This window comes from Orcinus orca, chromosome 10 (assembly GCF_937001465.1).
Source record: "Orcinus orca chromosome 10, mOrcOrc1.1, whole genome shotgun sequence".
NCBI classification, from domain to species: domain Eukaryota; kingdom Metazoa; phylum Chordata; class Mammalia; order Artiodactyla; family Delphinidae; genus Orcinus; species Orcinus orca.
This window is the reverse complement of record NC_064568.1, coordinates 6815236-6834339: the sequence shown is the minus strand read 5'-3', so window position 1 is coordinate 6834339 and position 19104 is coordinate 6815236. Positions and strand designations below refer to the sequence as shown.

The 19104-nt window shown below is 45.7% G+C and overlaps 1 protein-coding gene across 3 annotated transcripts in view; it reads right to left on the bottom strand.

The window, feature by feature from the left end:
* The window catches only part of SEC13 (SEC13 homolog, nuclear pore and COPII coat complex component), a 54615-nt gene that overhangs the window by 34576 nt on the left and 935 nt on the right, over positions 1-19104 (bottom strand). For 2 of the 3 annotated variants that reach the window (XM_004274831.4, XM_049716222.1), the window contains exons 2-5: positions 17086-17130; positions 8308-8423; positions 5176-5327; positions 4588-4721 (exon numbers count right to left, since the gene is read on the bottom strand). In XM_004274831.4, the coding sequence (XP_004274879.1) occupies positions 4588-4721; positions 5176-5327; positions 8308-8423; positions 17086-17130 (447 nt within the window). The remainder of the gene's footprint in view (positions 1-4587; positions 4722-5175; positions 5328-8307; positions 8424-17085; positions 17131-19104) is intronic. The other variant, XM_033437359.2, reaches the window with a different exon arrangement.

Sequence of the window (19104 nt, the reverse complement as noted above, 5' to 3'; positions counted from 1 at the left end):
AAAAGAAGTGATTAAAAAGATAATTACTGGTAAAGAAGAGAATGAACACATCTATCATCCCCAAGTTTCCTGGGATCCCTGTGCAATCCATCTCTGCTGCCTACCTCCCTACGCTCAGCAACCACTGATCTGCTGTCACTAGTTTGCTTTTCCATACTATGAAATCACAGTACGTACATTTTGTCTGATTTTTTTCCAGTCAGCATAATTATTTTAAAATTCGTTTATCTCAATAGTCATTTCTTTTTATTGCGAGATAGCATTTCTGTAGTACGGATATACCACAATTTGTTGACCCATTCACCTGTTCATACACATTTGGATTATTTCCAGGTTTTGGCTATTAAAGTTGCTATGAACTTTGGTATTTAAGTCTTTGTGTGAACTTGAAAGTCAGCTTCGCTAGTTATAAATCCTTGGCTCACACATTCTTACCTTGAGTATTGTAAATGTGTTCTCCACTTTCTCATGCACAGATCATTGCTGTTGAAAAGCCAGATAATCCAATTGTTTCCCTTGTAAGTTACATGGCTCCTTTTGCCTAGATGCCCAAAGGACTTTTTTTTTTTCCTTTAAGGCCAGTAATTTCACTATACTTAGGCCTTTTTGCTGGTGATTCTGGGTTGATAGTCTTAAGTATAGGGTATGCTCTCTCAATATGTAGTTTCAAATATGGTTTTTAAATTTTAAGGTAGTTTTCTTGAATCAGTTTTTAGTATTTGTTCTGTTTTCTTCTTCTGGACACCTAATATTCACGTTTGATCTCTGCTTGTCTTCACTTTTTGTCAAAATCTTTTTATTTCTTCATTTTTTTCTTTTTTTCCTTTTTCACACTATTTCTCTTAAGGCATTATCTGTTGTGTTTATTTGCTCTGGTATTCCTTCTAGTTTAGTCTTTATGAAATAATTTTTAATTTCTCTTTCCTGAGTTCTGTCACCTCATTTCTTCTGAGTCTTTCAAATTTTGATTTATGCTATTTTTAAATGTCTTATGTCATTTAAAAAAACTCTCTTAGCTTGACTGGAAATAGCGGGTGACAACTGGTTGTTTTTGTGGGCATGTCTTTCTTTCACTGCCCGTGAGAATGTTATTCTGCATATTCATTTTTTCTTAAAGGAAAAAACTTTCTTAAAGGAAAACCTCTGAGATTTCACCTCAAATACTTCTTTTTTCTTTTTTTGCGGTACGCGGGCCTCTCACTGTTGTGGCCTCTCCCGTTGCGGAGCACAGGCTCCGGACGCGCAGGCTCAGCGGCCATGGTTCACGGGCCCAGCCACTCCGCGGCATGTGGGATCTTCCCGGACCGGGGCACGAACCCGTGTCCCCTGCATTGGCAGGCAGACTCTCAACCACTGTGCCACCAGGGAAGCCCTTCTTTGTTATTTTTAAGTGAAATTAGTTTTCCTGATCAAATGAGGTTCAGGAAAGCCTTTCTAAGTTCAGAAGTGTCTGTTTTTGTGTAGTAGTAACAAATGTGACAGCTTGCTTCTGGGATTTCATGGCTCTGTTCCTCTCCCCCACTCTGGTCTATATCCCTCTTTCCTTTCAGTGTGTGTCCCTCTCTGGCTCTGTGTCCCTCTGCTCACAAGGGGCACTATTGTGGAAGCAAGCCCAGTGGGTCATGAGGGTCCGATTTCCCCAAGTCCCTTTAGTCTCTCTTTTGGTGGGCCCCCTGCGCTCACCTGGTATGAGGTCATGCAACCCCCAGGCCCCATGTCAGTTCTCCAAAGAAGAGATACAAATAGCCAATAAGCACGTGAAAAGATGCCCAACACCATTAGTCACTGGAGAAATGCAAATCAAAACCACAATAAGGTACTACTTCACACCCACCTGGATGGCTATCATCAAAAAGAAGACAAAAAGAAAAAAAAAAGAAGACAACAAGTGTTGGCAAGGATGTGGCGAAACTGAAATCCTCATACACTGCTGGCAGGAATGTAAAATGGTGCAGTTAATTTGGATAACAGTTAGCAGTACTTCAAAAAGTTAAACACAGAGATTCCATGACTTGGCAATTTTACTCCCAAGAAAGTTCAAAACACAAAAACGGACACACAAATGTTTGTAGGAGCATTATTCATAAGAGCTGAAAATGATCACTAGCTGATGAATGGCAAAATAAAATGTGTATATTCACACAATGGAATATTATTCAGCCATAAGAAGGAATGAAGCACCGATACATGCTATGATATGGATGAACCTTGAAAACATGCTACGTGAAAGCAGTCACTCACAGAAGACCACATACTGTATAACTCCATTTACAGGAAATGTCCAGAATAGGCAAGTCCATACAGACAGAAGGCAGATTAGCATTGCTTGGGGCTAGGGGTAGGGTGGGGTGGAGAGTGACTGCTAATGGGGTTTCTTTTCGGGTGATGAAAAAGATCTGGATACTAGCAGTGAGAGTTGTACAACTTCGTGAGTATATTAAAAACTACAGAACTGTACACTTTTAAAAAAGGGTGAATTTTATGATATGTGAATTTTATCTTACTTTTAAAAAAAGTTACAAACAAAAGTACAAAATTCCTGTTCTCAAACAGCTGCTGTTTGCCAACTGGCCAGCAATGCTTTCCAGTGAACACCTGTTGGCTCTTCTGGGGGTACTCCTCAGGTGTGGTGGAAGGCATCGCATTACTTCTTCCTCCTGCTCGGATGCCAATACCTCACAGTCTTGCGGCTGTCGGTGGTCCACTGCTCTCTGCTTGTATTTTGGAGTTTGTGGAAATACCTTGCTACCCAATTTTGTTGTTAACTGTTGTTCAGGAGGTTTTGGTTTTGCTACCTAGTTGCTCTGCTGGTTTCTACGCAAAGACTGGAAAAGACTCAAGCACTATGTTGCCATTCCCCACCATCTTCCCAGAAGCCTCTCAGCCTATTCAGTTTTGCAAGTTAGTCAGCAGATGGGGATCACAGGGTCCCAAGTAACAAGACCCTGAGACAGGCTCCTGGGGCCCTGAAGCCTGGGCAGGCTATGGACCCCATGAATTTGAGAACTGCAGAAGTACAGTGTCAAACTTGGGGCTGCTGACTTCCATCTGCGTAGTTTTCAGAAGTGCTGGGGCCATGAAAGCTGGACTGCTGTGTAGACAGAAGGTAGATGGATTCCAGGATTCTAACCTCAGCACAGTACCTTCTCTAAGTCACTTACTTTTTCTAAGCCTCACTTACCTAATCATAAAATGAGAACAGGACTGGTGGCCTTGCAAATCTGTACATTTGTTATTTTTTCTTTCATTCACAAACATTTGAGAGGATTACATGACATACAATAGACGCTCAAGAAATGTGAGATTTCCCCTCACTGTCCACCGTGCTTTCTTTCTTTCTTTCTTTTTTTTTTTTTTTTTTGCTGTACGTGGGCCTCTCACCGCTGCGGCCTCCCCCGTTGCGGAGCACAGGCTCCGGACGCGCAGGCTCAGCGGCCATGGCTCACGGGCCCAGCCGCTCCGCGGCATGTGGGATCCTCCCAGACCGGGTCACAAACCCGCGTCCCCTGCATCGGCAGGCGGACTCCCAACCACTGCGCCACCAGGGAAGCCCATCTTTTTTTAAATTTATTTTATTTTTGGCTGCGTTGGGTCTTTGTTGCTGCATGCGGGCTCTCTCTAGTTGCGGCAAGTGGGGGCTATTCTTCATTGTGGTATGTGGGCTTCTCATTGCAGTGGCTTCTCTTGTTGCAGGGCATGGGCTCTAGGCGCGTGGGCTTCAGCAGTTGTGGTGCACGGGCTCAGTAGTTGTGGCTCACGGGCTCTCGAGTGAAGGCTCAGTAGTTGTGGCACACGGGGCTTAGCTGCTCCATAGCATGTGGGATCTTCCTCGATGAGGGCTCGAACTCGTGTCCCCTGCATTGGCAGGTGGATTCTTAACCACTGCGCCACCAAGGAAGCCCCACTGTGCTTTCTTGACTGTTTTAACCTTAATGTCCAATGACTATAAGTAGAGAACTAAATTCCTATGTTTTATTTTTTTGTTTTTTTATTTTTTTGCAGTACGCGGGCCTCTCACTGCTGTGGCCTCTCCTGTTGCGGAGCACAGGCTCCTGACGCGCAGGCTCAGCGGCCATGGCTCACGGGCCCAGCCACTCCGCGGCATGTGGGATCTTCCTGGACCAGGGCACGAACCCATGTCCCCAGCATCGGCAGGCGGACTCTCAGGACTTTCCTGCGCCACCAGGAAAGCCCCCTATGATGATTTTTAACACCACTCAGTTCCAGGGGTCCCAATGACCACTGCAGGCCATGTCAACTTGAGGTGTCCATAGCAAGGGTGGCAGTGAGGCAGCCTACTGTTGCCACCTTGCCAGTGCCCTGGCCCTCCCCAACTTGGAGGAACCAGTGCCAACCCTGCCGTGGGCTGAATGAGGCTGGTGCAGCCTGGCCTCCCTGGATGCAGCCTGTCTGGCTTCAGAGCAGAGAGGCTCAGAGCTGCTCTCCCAAGCATGTCTGATCAGCAGCCCCCTCCCCTGGCCCACCGCACAGCAGTGACACTGTTCCTGCCACGCTCTAAGGAGTGAACAGGGGACACGAGGCAAGGCCACAGAGCTACCCCCTATACACAGGAAGGGTGTGACTTACAGTGTGAGCATTGTTGATCTTCTTCACTTCCCATTGGCCCAACCCGGTGTAAGTCAGCAGAGAGATGGCTCCATCTGAGCTCCCACAAGCTAGGATCAGGCCGTAGTCATGGGGGGCCCAGCACACAGAGTTTACTGCAGGAAGGAGGGAGGAACAGTGAGCAGACTTTCAGTTGAGACTTACTATTTTACTAAATTTCTAAAAAAAAAAAATTGTAGGGATCACCAGGGGGAGGTTGTAATTTTGTCAATTAAGGAGATTTAAAAAACCCATCACTACTAATATCATCATAAACTAAAGCCTATCTTATAATCTGAGAACAAGGCCAGTACTTGAAATGAATAAACCTTAAAAAAACAAAAATCTCACTATGTTGTCTTTGCTTTTCTCATTTTGCTTTGGATTGGCTTTAGGTCTTAAGGCCTTACTTACCTCTGCTGTGGAAAGAGTAACAGAAAAGCAACCAAAGCCCAGGGGACAAATGACGAGCATCACAAGGGGAAAGCCGAAGGTTAGCCAAGACAGAGGCCTCCCCCTCTCCCCCAGGGCCCTCTGCCCGCCGCCCTCTTCTCCCGCCACACTGTGTACCTGAGGAGTCGTGTCCCGTGTGCTCATGTGTCTTCTCCCAGGTGCCATTTTCCTCTTTCCAGATAATGACTTTGCGGTCATAGGAGCAGGATGCCAGGACATTGCCATACATGGGGTGGGCCCAGGCCACTTGCCACACAGGACCCTCATGACTGCAAGGGGAGAGGGTCAGAGGTTGCTCAAATGGGCCAAAGGAACCCACAGTGCTCTGTCAGCCACTACTTTGGACAGAAGTGAATGGCTTCTCAGGACAGAACTGCCTAAAAATTTCAAAACGGAAAGCCGTGTATAATGTCACTCCAAAAGGGACCGTCATTGGGCAGTGAGGACCCTGAGGCCGAAGGCGAGTCAGCCCCTCTGTCCCGACACGGCAGAGCCCTCACCTACCCCAGATGGTGGCCAGCGTAGCCTACATGTACTGTCATCAGCACAGTCACCAACAGATCCAGGGTTTACCCCCACAAGTGCTCAGGATATATCTGTAGATGAATCACTACTCATCTTCCCAGTCACCTTCTTGAGGCGGCAGTGACTATTTCATTTTGATACCTGCCACTACTCTTTTAACTTTATCAACAGGCATGTCTCTCTCTTCTCTTCCCATCTCTGTGCGTTCACTGTCTGAGCACGTACCCTGTGCCAGGCTCTGTACTGGGGCCGTCCCTCAGAACGGGGGGCACCCAGCACACAGAGGGGGATGGCACAGAGGGGATGGGACAGGCTCTTTCACACCTATTCCACACTCACTTGCTGCCTGACTTTAGGCCAGGGCCATATCCTCTCTTTGGCTTTGTCTCTTAATAGAGGTGTCAACAAGACTTCTTTCACATGGCGGTCATGAGGGAAATGTTTGTGATAACTCAATAAAGAGCTTACAACAGTGCTTGGTACAAGAAAAGGAGAAAACACAAGCTTGATGACTGCTAGCTCTGGTGCTGCTCCCTGCTCCCCATCCACCCCGGGACTGCTGACACTCAGAGTTCTCCTCCCTCCAGCTGGGACAGTGGTCCAACCCCAGTCTCTACAAAGGAGCTGCTAATGAAACTCTTGTAGACTCAAACGTCCTACAACTAGTGTAATTTTAACTGAGGGAATAAAGAATGGGGGCCTGAATTTATTACCCTCCAATACTTTTCATACTTAGAGCAGAAGAAAAACGCAGAGCAGAGGACTGAGTGACAGCAGACTCAGTCCTGGTGACTGCCCCCACCCCACCCCCCTCCGCCCAGCCTGCCGGCTTCCTGAGCTGTCCTCTCTTTGCAGCATGATGCCCAGATGGCAGCCAGGCCTCACCCCCAGAGCTCTCCACTCAGCCACGGGCTGCTGAGCAGGGAAGGCGGCATCTGGCTCCTGAGTCACTTGACTCCTGACACTCAGGAAGAGGTGGAACTTCTAGGCCTATCTCCTGAAACGGCTACTGACTTAGCTATGTCTGTTTTAACCCATTCACAAATATGTACTGAACACCCACTTGTCAGCGATTCTTAACTTCTCCTGTGCAGTCTGGTGAACGTTATGGTCCCTTCTCAGAACAATGGATAAAACACATAGAGCTAGGGCTTCCCTGCTGGCCCAGTGGTTGAGACTCCGCCTGCCGATGCAGGGGACACGGGTTCGTGTCCTGGTCCGGGAAGATCCCACATGTCATAGAGCGGCTGGGCCGGTGAGCCATGGCCGCTGAGCCTGCGCGTCCGGAGCCTGTCCTCCGCAACGGGAGAGGCCACAACAGTGAGAGGCCCACGTACCGCAAAAAAAACAAAAAACAAAAAACAAAAAACAATACATAGAGCTAGGATTATAAAGAAAACCCAATTATACTGATATACAGTTATCAAAACGTTCAAGAACAATTTATGTTATTAGTGATACGTGTGCTTCTTTGTTAACGCTTTAAGTAACAAACTCTAGTGGCAAGTCTAATAACCATTCTAACTTCAAAGTAGTGATGAGCATAAATGCTGTTTTGAGAAAGCTTCAACAACTGTAATGTGATATAAAAATATCTGTGACGGTCTTCCCTAGTGGCGCAGTGGTTAAGGATCCACCTGCCAATGCAGGGGACACGGGTTCGAGCCCTCGTCCAGGAAGATCCCACATGCTGCGGAGCAACTAAACCCGTGTGCCACAACTACTGAGTCTGTCCTCCAGAGCCCACGAGCCACAACTACTGAAGCCCGCACGCCTAGAGCCCGTGCTCCGCAACAAGAGAAGCCACCACAATGAGAAGCCCGCGCACCGCAATGAAGAGTAGACCCCGCTCACCGCAACCAGAGAAAGCCAGCGTGCAGCAACGAAGACCCAACGCAGCCAAAAATAAATAAATTTATTAAAAACAAAAATCTATGACTCCTATTGGTAACAAAGTGACAGGTACTATGAATACTACTGTAGTTCCTGGCCTATAGCCATAATTGAAGGAAATGCTAAATATCAGAGTCACTGAAAATAAAGAGGTGATGTTTTCCCTTTCCCAGTTCACCACCTCCTGAATTCTACCCACAGAACACTTGGAGATCCATGGTACCCAGGTTAAGAACCCCATCTACCTGAGGTAGTGAACTGAGGGAAAGCACTAGAGTGCGGCCACAAAACTGGGAGCCAGGATCTCAAGAATCTCAACAGGGAGAAAGGTAAATGAAACGTTTGCAAATATTCACTGAGTACCTACCACGGGCAAACAGGCAGAATTATGGGATTTATATAATTACTATTACATTCTTAGATCACCAGCCTTGAGTCACTTTAGATCATGTGGTAGCTAAACTTGTTTAAAAAAAAAAAGTTAGTTTCCCACTTTTGAAAATAGCAGTGGCCACTGGACGCTTGTTGCAAGTAGGCTCTAACTGGGTGGAGACAGCGGCAGCCTGTGTTGGGGGTGAGTGGGTGGAGGCTCTGAGAGCCTATAACTGACTCCCTCGCCCCAGGTCTGCCAGTGGGCATTTGGGCGGCAGAATTGGGATTTGCTCCTGGCTCCATCGGCCTGGGATACCTGATGAGGGCAGCCGGCTGGCTGGGACCAGGTGTCCGCTCCGCTGACTGCACTGCGGGCTGCTCTGATCTGGCCCTCAGCCCTTCCTGCCATGTCTGAGAAGCCCACTCTCTGAGACCTTGCCCGGGGTTGGCTGCACTCACCCCCTGAGGTCGGCGATGAGGATCTGCCCTCCGTTGCGCACGTCGAAGATCTTGACGGACCTGTCTGATGAGCAGGTTGCCAGGCGGGTGCCGTAGTAGTCCATCTGGGCATCATGCTGCAAAGAGAGGACAGCTCGGGAAGCCGGCAGGCTGGGCGGAGCGGGGTGGGGTGGGGGCAGTCACCAGGACTGAGTCTAGTAGGGACCAGAATCTACCTGAAGTTAATCAAACCTCAAAGAATCATCACTATCAGGCAGGAAGCTAGCATGTCAATGTTCTCACTTCTCTGACAGGTAATTTCCTTCTGAAAGGGACAAGAAAAACCACACCCAGGTGCTTTTAGACCCTTTACATCACAGGGGAAGTCCTTCCCAGTCCTGTTCTGCAGGGTGGGTATATGGGAGAAGAGAAGCTTGCCTAGCTTCCCTCTTCTTCCTCCTTCCTCACGCCCCACTGTGTTCCGAGGCTCCGTGGGTCGCCAGGGAGGTTTGGCTCAGCGCCAGAACCCAGGGCTAATGCTGACCCAAAGAAGCAGGCCACTGACTGCCTGCAGGCCCCAATCAGGTCCTCCATGATGCACGCCAGTACCCCAGACTCTCCACTCATGTCTTAAATGTCACTGGTCCCATCACTGATGAACCAACTTCATCGATGCTGCCTGGCCATCCAGACCTAGGGCTGGGCCCTGCCCACAGCTCCTTTTCCATCTGGGCGATGGCTCCTCTGAGCCAATCCACCTGCTGCCTCACTGTACTTACTGGCCCCTCCTGTTTGCTGGCCCTGCCTATTCCAATGGATGACACTTTCTTCACTGTTGCGCCTTGGGGGTTTCAGGAACTATTAGCTGTCACTCTTGTGGTCATCAGGGGCAATCACATCCTTTCAGAGGGAAGCAATCATTTCGTCTGCTTCAACATTCCTTCCTCACCTCCCTACCCAAGGAAAACATCCTGATTCTTCTTGGGAGGCCAACCCCCTCCACCATTCCAGGTCTTGGCTTGTTGGAAGGCAGGCAGGGCAGGTGCTATGACAGAGCTTCTCTGCAAGTGTTTTTCTGAAGCACTGCTGCTGCAGAGTGCTATCACACACTTTGGGAGGAAGTACGGCAAAGAACCTAAGAGATTTAAATCCTATCTCAAGTTACCTGCTGTGCAACCTTAGAAAAATTTCCTAATACCCTTGAACCTAGTTTCCTTATCTTTAAATGGGCCTGATGATGGCGTCTACTTCGAGGGTTGTTATGAAGCTTAAATGAGAAGTATTCAGCATGGGGTGTGATGCACAGTGAGCATGCAGACGTTAGTCATTACTACTTTGTCTCATCTGTTCCCCAAGATGAACCCACAGAGAGAGGTAGCATATCCATAATTTTCCCCAACTTAGCTATGAGGAAATCAGGGCTGGCTCAGAAAAGTTAAGAGATTGACCATGAGTTTGGTTCAAGATGGCAGAGTAGAAGGACATGCCCTCACTCTCTCTTGTGAGAGCACCGGATTCACAACTAACTGCTGAACAATCATGGACAGGAAGACGCTGGAACTCACCAGAAAAGATACCCCACATCCAAAGACAAAGGAGAAGCCACAATGAGATGGTAGGAGGGGCGCAATCACAATAAAATCAAATCCCATAACTGCTGGGTGGGTGACTCACAAACTGGAGAACACTCACACCACAGAATTCCACCCACTGGAGTGAAGGTTCTGAGCACCACGTCAGGCTTCCAAACCTGGGGGTCCGGCAACGGCAGGAGGAATTCCTAGAGAATCAGACTTTGAAGGCTAGTGGGGTTTGATTGCAGGACTTTGACAGGACTGGGGGAAACAGAGACTCCACTCCTGGAGGGCCCACATAAAGTAGTGTGCACATGGGGACCCAGGGGAAGGAGCAGTGACCCCAGGGGAGACTGAATCAGACCTACCTACTAGTGTTGGAGGGTCTCCTGCAGCGGCAGGGGGTGGCTGTGGCTCACCGTGGGGACAAGGACACTGGCAGCAGAAGTTCTGGGAAGTATTCCTTGGTGTGAACTCTCCCAGAGTCCACCATTAGCCCCACCAAAGAGCCGGGTAGGTTCCACTGTTGGGTCGCCTCAGGCCAAACAACCAACAGGGAGAGAACCCAGCCCCACCCATCAGCAGACAAGTGGGTTAAAGTTTTATGGAGCTATGCTCAGAGCAACACCACTCTACCCACCACCAGTCTTTCCCATCAGGAAACTTGCACAAGCCTCTTAGATAGCCTCATCCACCAGAGGGCAGACAGCAGAAACAAGATCAACTACAATTCTGTAGCTGTGGAAGGAAAACCACATTCACAGAAAGACAGACAGATGAAAAGGCAGAGGACTTTGTACCAGATGAAGCAACAGGATAAAACCCCAGAAAATCAACTAAATGAAGTGGAGACAGGCAACCTTCCAGAAAAATAATTCAGAATAATGATGGTAAAGATGATCCAGCGGGCTTCCCTGGTGGCGCAGTAATTGAGAGTCCGCCTGCTGAAGCAGGGGATGCGGGTTTGTGCCCTGGTCCGGGAGGAACCCACATACCACAGAGTGGCTGGGCCCATGAACCATTGCCGCTGAGCCTGTGCGTCTGGAGCCTAAGCTCTGAAACGAGAGAGGCCACAGCAGTGAGAGGCCCGCGTACCGCAAAAGAAAAAAAAAAAAAAAAAAGATGATCCAGGACCTCAGAAAAAGAAGGGAGGCAAAGATCAAGAAGATGCAAGAAAATGTTTAACAAAGACCTAGAAGAATAAAAGAACAAACAAACAGAGATGAACAATACAATAACTGAAATGAAAAATACACTAGAAGGAATCAATAGCAGAATAATTGAGGCAGAAGAACGGATAAGTGACCTGGAAGACAGAATGGTGGAATTCACTGCTGCAGAACAGAATAAAGAAAACATAATGAAAAGAAATGAAGACAGCCTAAGAGACCTCTGGGACAACATTAAACACAACAACATTAGCATGACAAGGGTCCCAGAAGGAGAAGAGAGACAGAAAGCACCTGAGAAAATATCTGAAGAGATTATAGTCGAAAACTTCCCTAACACGGGAAAGGAAATAGCCACCCAAGTCCAGGAAGCACAGAGAGTCCCAGGCAGGACAAACCCAAGGAGAAACATGCCGAGACACATAGTAATCAAATTGGCAAGAATTAAAGACAAAGAAAAATTATTGAAAGCAGTAAGGGAAACACAACAAATAACATACAAGGGAACGTCCATAAGGTTAAGAGCTGATTTCTCAGCAGAAACTCTACAAGCAAGAAGGAAGTGGCATGACATATTTAAAGTGATGAAAGGGAACAGCCTACAACCAACATTACTCTACCCAGCAAGGATCTCATTCAGATTCGACGGAGAAATCAAAAGCTTTACAGACAAGCAAAAGCTAAGAGAATACAGCACCACCAAACCAGCTGTACAACAAATGCTAAAGGAACTTCTCTAAGTGGGAAACACAAGAGAAGAAAACGACCTACAAAAACAAACCCACAACAATTAAGAATATGGTCATAGGAACATACATATCGATAATTACCTTAAACGTGAATGGATTAAATGCTCCAACCAAAAGACACAGGCTCACTGAATGGATACAAAAACAAGACCCATATATATGCTGCCTACAGGAGACCCACTTCACACCTAGGGACACGTACAGACTGACAGTGAGGGGATGGAAAAAGATATTCCATGCAAATGGAAATCAAAAGAAAGCTGGAGTAGCAATACTCATATCAGATAAAATAGACTTCAAAATAAAGAATGTTACAAGAGACAAGGAAGGACAGTACATCATGATCAAGGGATCAATCCAAGAAGAAGATATAACAATTATAAATATATATGCACCCAACATAGGAGCACCTCAATACATAAGGCAACTGCTAACAGCTATAAAAGAGGAAATCGACAGTAACACAATAATAGTGGGGGACTTTAACACCTCACTTACACCAATGGACAGATGATCCAGACAGAAAATAAGGAAACGCAAGCTTTAAATGACACAACAGACCAGACAGATTTCACTGATATTCATAGGACATTCCATTCAAAAAGAGCAGATTACACTTTCTACTCAAGTGCACATGGAACATTCTCCAGGACAGATCACATCTTGGGTCACAAATCGAACCTCCGTAAATTTAAGAAAATTCAAATCATATCAAGCATCTTTTCTGACCACAATGCTATGAGATTAGAAATCAATTACAGGGGAAAAAAATGTAAAAAACAAAAACACATAGACGCTAAACAATACGTTATTAAGTAACCAAGAGATCACTGAAGAAATCAAAGAGGAAATCAAAATATACCTACAGACAAATGACAATGAAAACACAACGATCCAAAACCTACTGGATGAAGCAAAGCAGTTCTCAGAGGGAAGTTTATAGCAATACAATCCTACCTCAAGAAACAACAAACATCTCAAATAAACAATCTAACCTTACACCTAAAGGAACCAGAGAAAGAAGAACAAACAAAACCCAAAGGTAGTAGAAGGAAAGAAATCATAAAGATCAGAGCAGAAATAAATGAAATAGAAACAAAGAAAACAATAGCAAAGATCAATAAAACTAAAAGCTGGTTCTTTGATAAGATAAAATTGATAAACCTTTAGCCAGACTCATCAAGAAAAAGAGGGAGAGGACTCAAATCAATAAAATTAGAAATACAAAAGGAGAAGTTACAACAGACTCCACAGAAATACAAAGCATCCTAAGAGACTGCTATAAGCAACTCTATGCCAATAAAATGGACAGCCTGGAAGAAATGGACAAATTCTTAGAAAGGTATAACCTTGCAAGACTCAACCAGGAAGAAAGAGAAAATATGAACAGACCAATCACAAGTAATGAAATTGAAACTGTGATTAAAAATCTTCCAACAGGGCTTCCACGGTGGCGCAGTGGTTGAGAGTCCGTCTGCCGATGCAGGGAACACAGGTTCGTGTCCCGGTCTGGGAAGATCCCACATGCCGTGGAGCGGCTAGGCAAAGGAAACATGGCCGCTGAGCCTGCGCGTCCGGAGCCTGCGCTCCACAGCGGGAGAGGCCACAACAGTGAGAGGCCAGCGTACCGCAAAAAAAAAAAAAAAAAATCTTCCAACAAACAAAAGTCCAGGACCAGATGGCTTCACAGGTGAATTCTGTCAAATATTTAGAGAAGAGCTAACATCCATCCTTCTCAAACACTTCCAAAAAACTGCAGAGGAAGGAACACTCCCAAACTCATTCTATGAGGCCACCATCACCCTGATACCAAAACCAGACAAAGATACTACAAAAAAATTACAGACTATTATCACTCACGAATACAGATGCAAAAATCCTCAACAAAATACTAGCAAACAGAATCCAACAACACATTAAAAGGATCATACACCATGATCAAGTGGGATTTATCCCAGGGATGTAAGGATTCTTCAATATACGCAAATCAATCAATGTGATACACCATATTAACAAACTGAGAAAGAAATGCCATATGACCATCTCAGTAGATGCAGAAAACACTTTTGACCAAATTCAACACCCATTTATGATAAAAGCTCTCCAGAAAGTGGGCATAGAGGGAACCTACCTCAACATAATGAAGGCCATATACGACAAACCCACGGCAAACATCATTCTCAATGGCGAAAAACTGAATGCATTTCCTCTAAGATCAGGAACAAGACAAGGATGTCCGCTCTCACCACTATTATTCAACATAGTTTTGGAAGTCCTAGCCATGGCAATCAGAGAAGAAAAAGAAATAAAAGGAATACCAATTGGAAAGAAAGAAGTATAACTATCACTGTTTGCAGATGACATGATACTATACATAGAGAATCTTAAAGATGCCACCAGAAAACTACTAGAGCTCATCAATGAATTTGGTAAAGTTGCAGGATACAAAAGTAATGCACAGAAAACTCTTGCATTCCTATACACTAATGATGAGGAATCTGAAAGAGAAATTAAGGAAACACTCCCATTTACCACTGCAACAAAAAGAATAAAATACCTAGGAATAAACTGACCTAGGGAGATGAAAGACCTGCATGCAGAAAACTATAAGACACTGATGAAAGAAATTAAAGATGATACAAACAGATGGAGAGATATAGCATGTTCTTAGATTGGAAGAATCAATACTGTGAAAATGGTTATACTACCCAAAGCAATCTACAGATTCAATACAATCCCTATCAAATTACCAATGGCATTTTTTACAGAACTAGAACAAAAAAAATCTTAAAATTTGTATGCAGACACAAACGACCCCGAATAGCCAAAGCGGTCTTAAGGGAAAAAACAGAGCTGGAGGAATCAGCCTCGCTGACTTCAGACTATACTACAAAGCTATAGTAATCAAGACAATATGGTACTGGCACAAAAACAGAAATATAGATCAATGGAACAGGATAGAAAGCCCAGAGATAAACCCACACACCTATGGTCAACTAATCTATGACAAAGGAGGCAAGGATATGCAATGGAGAAAAGACAGTCTCTTCAATAAGTGCTGCTGGGCAAAATGGACAGCTACATGTAAAAGAATGAAATTAGAACACTCCCTAACACTGTTCACAAAAATAAACTCAATATGGTTTACAGACCTAAATGTAAGATCGGACACTATAAAACTCTTAGAGGAAAACATAGGAAGAACACTCTTTGACATAAATCACCGCAAGATCTTTTTTGATCCACTTCCTAGAGTAATGGAAATAAAACCAAAAATAAACAAATAGGACCTAATGAAACTTCAAAGCTTTTGCATAGCAAAGGAAACTACAAACAAGACAAAAAGACAACCCTCAGAATGGGAGAGAATATTTGTCCAACAGACAAAGGATTAATTTCCAAAATACATAAACAGCTCATGCAGCTCAATATTAAAAAAACAAACAACCCAATCCAAAAAATGGGCAGAAGACCTAAATAGACATTTCTCTAAAGAAGACATACAGATGGCCAAGAAGCACGTGCAAAGCTGCTCAACATCACTAATCATTAGAGAAATGCAAATCAAAACTACAATGAGGTATCACCTCACACCATGAGAATGGGCATCATCAGAAAATCTAAAAACAACAAATGCTGGAGAGGGTGTGGAGAAAAGGGAACCCTCTTGCACCGTTGGTGGGAATGTAAACTGATACAGCCACTATGGAGAACAGTATGGAGGTTCCTTAAAAAACTAAAAATAGAATTATCATATGACCCAGCAATCCCACTACTGCACGCATACCCAGAGAAAACCATATTTCAAAAAGATACATGCAGGGCTTCCCTGGTGGTGCAGTGGTTGAGAGTCCGCCTGCCGATGCAGGGGACACGGGTTCGTGCCCTGGTCTGGGAAAATCCCACATGCCGTGGAGAGGCTGGGCCCGTGAGCCATGGCCGCTAAGCCTGCGCGTCCAGAGCCTGTGCTCCGCAACGGGAGAGGCCACAACAGTGAGAGGCCCGCGTACCGCAAAAAAAAAAAAAAAAAAAAAGATACATGCACCCCAGTGTTCACTGCAGCACTATTTACAATAGCCAGGTCATGGAAGCAACCTAAATGCCCATCGACAGACAAATGGATAAAGAATTTGTGGTACATATATACAACGGAATATTACGCAGCCATAAGAAGGAACGAAATTGGGTCATCTGTAGAGACGTGGATGGATCTAGGGACTCTCATACAGAGTGAAGTCAGAAAAAGAAAAACAAATATCGTATACTACCGCATATATGTGGAACCTAGAAAAATGGTACACATGAACCGGTTTGCAGGGCAGAAATAGAGACACAGGGGTAGAGAACAAACGTATGGACACCAAGGGGGGAAAGCGGCAGGGGTGGTGGTGGTGGGATGAATTGGGATATTGGGATTGACATGTATACACAAATATGTATAAATGGATAACTAATGAGAACTTGCTGTATAAAAAAATAAATAAAATAAAATTCAAAAAAAAAAAAAAGAGATTGACTAGGGATCTTAGACTGGATCTTCTTACCCAAGGTGCCACGCTGTCTCCAAGGAGGTGTGGTCTCACAGCTAGAACACACATGATCCCACCCAGGGAACATACAATTCTGAGACTAGGCAGCCCCTCAGAAGTCCCAAAGCAACTGCTGGTAGGAAGGATGTGATGGCAGGATGCCTGGGATGAAATGCTGTAGGCTGACTGACCTGGGTCCTGTTCAAAGGCTACCTGGACTCCTTGCACTGCAAGAAGCAGAGTCCACATCTTTGCTGCTGGAGACTTTAACCTCTGGACCTTCTACCACTGCCCTGTCTTTTACACCAAACCCTATGTTTGCCTCTCAGGAAACGCCTTGAGTTAATGACTTCCGGTTCAAAGAGTACTGTCTGGCCTGCTGTCTGTGCCGGTCCTACCTGGCTCTGCCTTTGTATTGAGTCATCTTCCTATTTCTTTCTTCCCTTTCCCATGGGGCTAAGAAGTGACAGCAGGAGGAATACAGGTGGGAAGACTAATTCAAACCTCTGCACCCACTTCCATCCCATCCCAGAGACAGTTACTTTTTTGGCCAGGAGACCGAGGACCTTGAGCTACAAATTGTTTCCAGGTTTCTCCTGCCGTACAGTGACCAGACTATCACAGCCCTGCCAACTCAGAGGGCACTGCTGGGAGACTGACCATACCCCTCGGGTTACAGCCTAACTATCAAAGGCTGCAAAGCCACAGTGGATTCATAAATGATCAACAGAAATGCCCATGTCCACAGCATGTGAGGAAGTGCTAAAGGAATACTTACAATCATGTCCTCATGGGAAGTATCCACAGTGTTAATTACTGACACCTAGAACCAAAGATATTGTTGGTAAATGCACTGATAGTTAGAATGCAATCATCTCATTGAATCCACTGATCATTTTTAAAGTTCTTGACTGCATCTGTTCATTCATTCATTCATTCAGTAAATGTTCACTCTAAGTGCCTTCATTTTGCCAGGCACTGTGCCAGGGACTGGAGATACAGACATGCAAAAGAGGTACTTCTTGCCCCTGAGAAGCCTGCACATAAGTAACCCCAACAAGGCAAGATAAATACTTTAATGGTGGTTAACATGTGCTATAGCAGTCTGAGGGGCTGGTGGTGGTGGACATAAACTCGGCTCAGGTGATGAGGAATTTGCCAGGTGGCACAGGGGAAAAAAAGTACAGTCCAATCAGAGGGCAAAACATGAGCAAAGAAGGGGGGATGGCGGCATGAGCGGTCCTGGCTACATTTGACGTTGAAGAGGGACCCTGAGGGAGCCATGGCCGGGGTTCCTTCCCGGATGACAGAGCCTCTGATGTTCCAGGCAGTTTTTTGCACAACAGGGTTAACACTTAACACTAATTGATTCAACTGATTCTCCTGAGGCTGCTCCCTGGTACACCATCTGTGACAGAGCCCAGTTTATAGGGCTGGAACAGAGCTGCCATGGTCATCACCTTCCTACCCATTCTCTGAGGTGCAGCTCAAATTACGCTGCCCCCTGCCCCATCTTGAAGATTCCCAGATTCCCCAACTGGCTGGACTCCTCTGAATATCAACACTGAATGTCTACAACACTTTACACTGTTTCTTCTCCCAACTAGAAGGTGAGCTCCCTGGAGCCAGGGTCGGTGTCATTGGCCGTTCTGAATCCTCTCAAATCACCCAGTACAGTGCTTTGCAACCAGAAGGAGCTCAGTGACTATCTGCTGAATGAATAAGTAAATGAACAAAAATGCACAGCTTTACTTTGTTCAACCACTATTCTTTCAAAACTCTTGGGATAGAAAAGGGATGGAAAAGGAAGTTTCAGACTGGAAGTGATATTTCTTACCATTTCCCCCATGTCATCTTTTTCCAGCACAAGCCCTGCAGGTATAGAGTCTGACCTGACTTTTCAGAAAGGTGGATACTAGAAGAGGATGGCTGCAAAGCAGTTCAAAATGTACATGTCAAGTAAGCATAGGTTCTCTCACCAAAGTCTAGATGCCCCACAAAGCAGCCCCCGAGGTCTGCAAAGGCAAGTAAGGAAGATAAGGGGACACAAAGTACTCTCACACGTGCACTGGGAAGGCCGAAGGGCAGAGTTCATCACAGCTGTCCGATGGACTAAGGAGATGAAGAAGCCCAGGGAATAGAAAGCACCTGCTCAAGTCACAGAGCTAGTTAAAGGTGGAGCTGGGAGAAGAGCCCCACCTGCTAACTCCCAGCCCCACCTGCTAACTCCCAGCCCACAACTAGATGGACTAGGCTGCCCATCTAGTTGTTACATCCAATTCCCTAAATCAATGGCTGAGGGCTAAGCAGAGGCAGGAAGAAAGCTTACTGATAGTTTCATACTAGTTCGCCAGAGGACCTTGGAGATAACCAGCATTTATTTTGAACCACTCTCACGCACCAACCAGGATTGATGAACAAGTGCTTTTTTTTTTTAAAGCTCCTTAAAAAAAAAAAAAAGTCCCTCCTCCTAAGCACCTCAAGATGTACGGTCTTCCTTAAGTAGTAAAAGACAGCCCTCAAAACAATTAAGCTCTTCAGAATTACTTAATGAGTTAAAAACTCATTTAAAAAGAGTGGAGTGACAGGGTGTAAGAGACCCCAACTCTACTTAGCAGCTGAAGAATCAGAGACCAAAAAAACCCCCGAGAAATTTAAAACCCAGTGCCCTGCAAAGCAAGAACCAAACCCAGCGTCCAGACTTCTGGGTTCACCCACGTTTCCTCAAAAACCCAGGCACAGCCATTTCCCGAGAGCACCGGCTTACTGAACCCCCCCTCTGTGCCAGGCTCAGGCT